At 68.7% G+C, this 4,083-nt stretch overlaps 1 protein-coding gene across 1 annotated transcript; it reads right to left on the bottom strand.

The window, feature by feature from the left end:
• Window positions 1-6: 6 nt before the first annotated feature.
• On the bottom strand, window positions 7-3,540 carry HMGA1 (high mobility group AT-hook 1; the record flags this gene model as incomplete). Its single annotated transcript, XM_085310591.1, has 4 exons — window positions 3,054-3,540; window positions 2,178-2,218; window positions 874-979; window positions 7-78 (listed from the first exon to the last, which is right to left on the bottom strand). Coding segments are annotated over exons 2-4 (183 nt in total), but the record flags the coding sequence as incomplete, so codon positions are not given.
• Between the last annotated feature and the right edge of the window lie 543 nt (window positions 3,541-4,083).

The raw sequence follows: 4,083 nt of genomic DNA on the forward strand, positions 1-4,083 counted from the left end.
GCCTTTCGGGGCGGCCTTGTTTTTACTGCCCTTGGGTCGTCCGCGCGGCCGCTTGGGGGTCGGCGCCTCGCTGGGCTCCTGCTGGAGGGAGAGCGCTGCAGCCGAGCGGATCGGCCGGGCCGGGCGGCTGCTTCTGCCGGCGGCTCCGGCGGGAAGCGCCGGGATCGGGGCTCAGCCACCGTTTCGGCATCGCTCCCGGGTGCCCACGCCGTCCCTCGGCGCTGAGCGCTCAGCGCGGCAGGACAGTCCCCGCGGGGGTTTTCCCGCTGCCTCCCACCCAGAAACCACCCGGAGCAGCTACTGGGTTTCTGCTCTTCCTCAGCCCCGTGTTTTTCCCCTCCGCTTTTTGCAAACTCGCTTTAGCCAGAAACGTCTCAGCCCCCCCCGGTTACTGGAGCCCGAATCGCCGGCTGGGCTGGGCGGGCGGCACGGCAAAGCCCAGGGAAGGGGCGAGTCGCGCGGGGCGCGAAGCCACCCGTTTCGGGGCACTGGGAGGACGGGGGGGGCGGGGGGGGGGTCTAGCACAGGAAAGGCTCTAGCATCACCTTATCCCTCTGAGCAGCTTTTGCTAATGTGGCTTTAATTAGCCTGCCGGTAAGAGCAGGTTCAGCTGCAGCTGGGGAGGAGCGATGTAAATGCTGGGAGGCCCCTAAGCCTCTCCCTGGGGGAGCTGCAGGGCTCGGGGGGGCCGGGGCGCTCCGGGACGCGGCGAGCATCGAGGTTGCGCTTTGCCGGTGTTGCCAAAACGCAGCTGCCCCCCGGGGCAGAGGCAGCAGCGGGTGGGCAGGAGCAGGGCGCCGCGGCGCAGGGCGCGAGGGGCTCGCGCGGAGGCGGCCCCGGCTCCGCGGCGCCTCCGGCCGCGGCTCGTCCTACCTGCGGCTTCTTCCTGGGTCGTCCCCGGCCCCTCTTCTCCGCGGCGTCCTTCTCCCCCTTGGAAGCCAGGGCCTGGCCGGCTTTGGCGCCGGATTCGCTCATCCTCCTTGCAGCGAGAGGGAAGGGGGAAAGGCAAGGTCAGGCGAGCCGGCCGGGGCGGCGGGAGGCGCCGCGGGTCTGCGTACCCCCTCCGGGCCGCCTGCGCTGCTCGGACGCCCCTTAGCAAAGCCGTCGAGCGTCTGCTGGGACGGGCAGGCTCGTCCGTGCTCCATCCCCTGCCGGACGCTGCTCCGGAGCCTGCTTGGACCGGGCGCGAGGGGACCGACCTCGCGGGGACCTCGCGGGCTCCCCGGGCACGTCCAGCACGGGAAAACATAAAAACYGTCCAAAGCATCCAAAAGCATCCAAAGCTCTGCCTCGAGGAGAGCTCTGCCTCCGTCTCCTAAGCTCCGCTTCGCGCGTGCAGCACGGCCGCGCTCGCCAAGCAGCGGCCCCCTCCGAGGAGCGGTTCGGAGCGCCTCGAACAAACTCGTTGCCCAAATCTCGGCCCGTCCCGCCCTCGGGGCTCCCGCCGCCTGCGAGGCTCTCGCGGCCGCGTCCTCGGCCCGGGCACGGCGGGGAGCCTCGGCCCGGGAGTGCCAGCCCGGCCGGGGCGATCCGCGGCTCTCCCAGGCCAGAGCGCGCGGGAAGAGCCGGGCAGGCGCCCGGACAGAGGGACGCCCGGACAGAGGGACGCCCGGACAGAGGGACGCCCGGCCGGCCCCTCTCCAGCTGCAGCTCCCCCCAAAAGGTCTGGATTGCTTTCCTGGCTGATGGGAAAATCCGACGGAGGAAAAGGCTCCGTCTTTCCCTCCCCGCCCTGGTGCCTCCCTGAGCCATAGGGGGGAAAAACCTGCTTTTCCAGAGGCCGCCGGCTCCGGGTGCCCAACAACCCGGGCTGGAAGGAGCAGCGCGGCTGAAACAACCGGCTGCTCCGGCGCTTGGCGGACTCGGCCCGCGCCCGCCGCGCCGCTCCGCGCCGCGCGCCCCAAGGGTTAATAACCCGGGAGGGGTTTTAGCGACTGGTTTCGATTTGGCTGGCGCTAGGCTCGAGCCGGGACAGCGCTGCTTCCCGGGCGCCCGGCCCCGGCGCTGCCCTTCGAGGCTTCTTCGAAACCAGGCGCCAGCTCCCGCCTGGGCTGGAAGTGACTCACGAGCACGAAGCAACAACAACAAAAACCACCCTCGGGGTTTTTTTTTTTTTTTCTTTTTTTGAGTGAGAGGAAACCGTGCTGTCGTGTAAACACCCCGAAAACATTACTCACGGCATCGCAGAGCCCTTACAGGAGTCTCCCTTTACGGAGCGCTTAAAAAAAAAAAACAAAAACAACAAGGGTTAGGTTTGGGAAGAAAAACAGGGGCTCGCCGAGCAGTCCGTCTGTGTCGGAGGAAACGCGCCCTCGGAGCCGGGCCGGGCGCTCTCCCGCGGCCGCGAGCGGACGGGGCCGGCGCCCGCGCCGGAGCGGTGCCCTCGCCGCCTCTCCCGAGGCTTAAAACCGCCCTCGAGCGCCGCGCCGGCAGCTCCCGCCGGCTCTCGCGGGGTGAAACGCGGAGGGGACGGCCGCGAGCGGGGAGACGCTCCGGGCGGCAGCGCGCCGGAGCCGGACGCCGCTGCGGCACCCGCGGGTCGCGGCGCTCCCGCCTCCGGCGCGACGCTCGGCGCGACGCAGCACGGAGCGAACCCCGTACGGGCGGGAGCGGCCGGGTTGCCATGGAGGAAAGGAAGTAGCTGGAGAGAGGAAAACCTTTCCACGGAGGGAGGAATCCATAAGGAGGCGAGGGCAGGGGGAGAGGAGGGTACGGGGAGCCAGGCCCGGAGGCACGGCGGGATAAATCCTTGCACGGGCAGCTCTGGAGGTGGAAGGGATCTCTCTTCCTTCGGATCGACGGAGTTGGAGCATGCAAAACTCCTTCCCCCTCCATCCCTGCGGRTAACCATCCTCCGTGCAAGTATTTCTCCCCGCCGTGCTCTGCCCGCTCCCGGACCGGAGCCTGGCCGCTCTCGGCGCCCGGGACCGACCCGGCGCCTCGGAGCGATGCCGCCGGCTCGGCTGCGCCCGGCCTGCTCCGTCCTGCCCCCGGCCGCGGGCTTACGCCGCGCCGTGCAAATAGCCCCATAAATCCCCGCTCTTGCCACCTACTCCTAGATTAAACAAACCAGCCCCGGGAGAAAAAGGGAGACAGGCGGCGGCTTAGATCTGGGGGATAAAAAAAAAAAATAATAATAAATTTCTCTTCACGCCCAGGAAATCTAGCCCGTTTGCAGCTGGAGAAGGATCCCGGCCGCACCTCCGGCAGGAGGAGGGGAAGGAAGAGAGGAGGAGAAGTTGAAGAGCCTGTTGGGCAGGGGTGCGAGCTCCGGGAAGGGATGTGCCCGGCCCCTCCTTGGCTCAGGCCCTCCGCGGGGCTGCTTTGAAGACCCCCCCCCCAGGCCTGCTGTTAAGGGAAGTGTCCCCCCTTCCTGCCCCGGCATGCATAAGAAAAGGAAGCGATAAAAGAAAGGAAGGAGGGAGGTGGGGAGGGGGGGACAGAAAGAAAAGAGGCAGGAAGGGCAAATCGCAAGCTTTGTGAGGACCCTGTCCTGCGGGCTGTAATAAAACCTTCGGAGCGGCCCCATTTCACGGTGCCCCCCCCCAGCCTGGGCAAGGAGGGCTGCAGGGTCCCTGGGCCCAGCCGCTGCCGAGCGGGTTGGGGTGCTCGGCGCTGCACAGGCGGCGGCGCCCAGGCTGGGGGCGTCCCTGCCCCGGCGGGGCCCGGATGGCGGGGCTGCCACCCTGCGCCGGCCCCACGCCCCTTTGCACGGGTCCCAGGCCTGGCCCCACGCATCTTGCGCGGGTCCCAGCCCCAAACACCTTGCATGGGTCCCCTTGTCCCCACGCGCCTTGCCCGGGTCCCAGGCCAGGCCCTCATGTGCATTGCATGGGTCCCCCTGTCCTCACGCACCTTGCATGGGTCTCAGCCCCACGCGCCTTGCACGAGTCCCAGGCCTGGCCCCACGCACCTTGCACAGGTCCCAGGCCCATGCACCATGCATGAGTCCTAGGCCTGGCCCCACGCGCCTTGCACGAGTCCCAGGCCTGGCCCCACGCACCCTGCATAGGTCCCCCTGGCCCCATGCGCCTTGCACGGGTCCCAGGCCTGGCCCCACGTGCCTTGCACAGGTCCCAGCCC

The sequence above is a fragment of the Rhea americana genome, unplaced genomic scaffold (assembly GCF_003343005.1).
Source record: "Rhea americana isolate MKP2758 unplaced genomic scaffold, rheAme1 scaffold_321, whole genome shotgun sequence".
NCBI lineage: Eukaryota > Metazoa > Chordata > Aves > Rheiformes > Rheidae > Rhea > Rhea americana.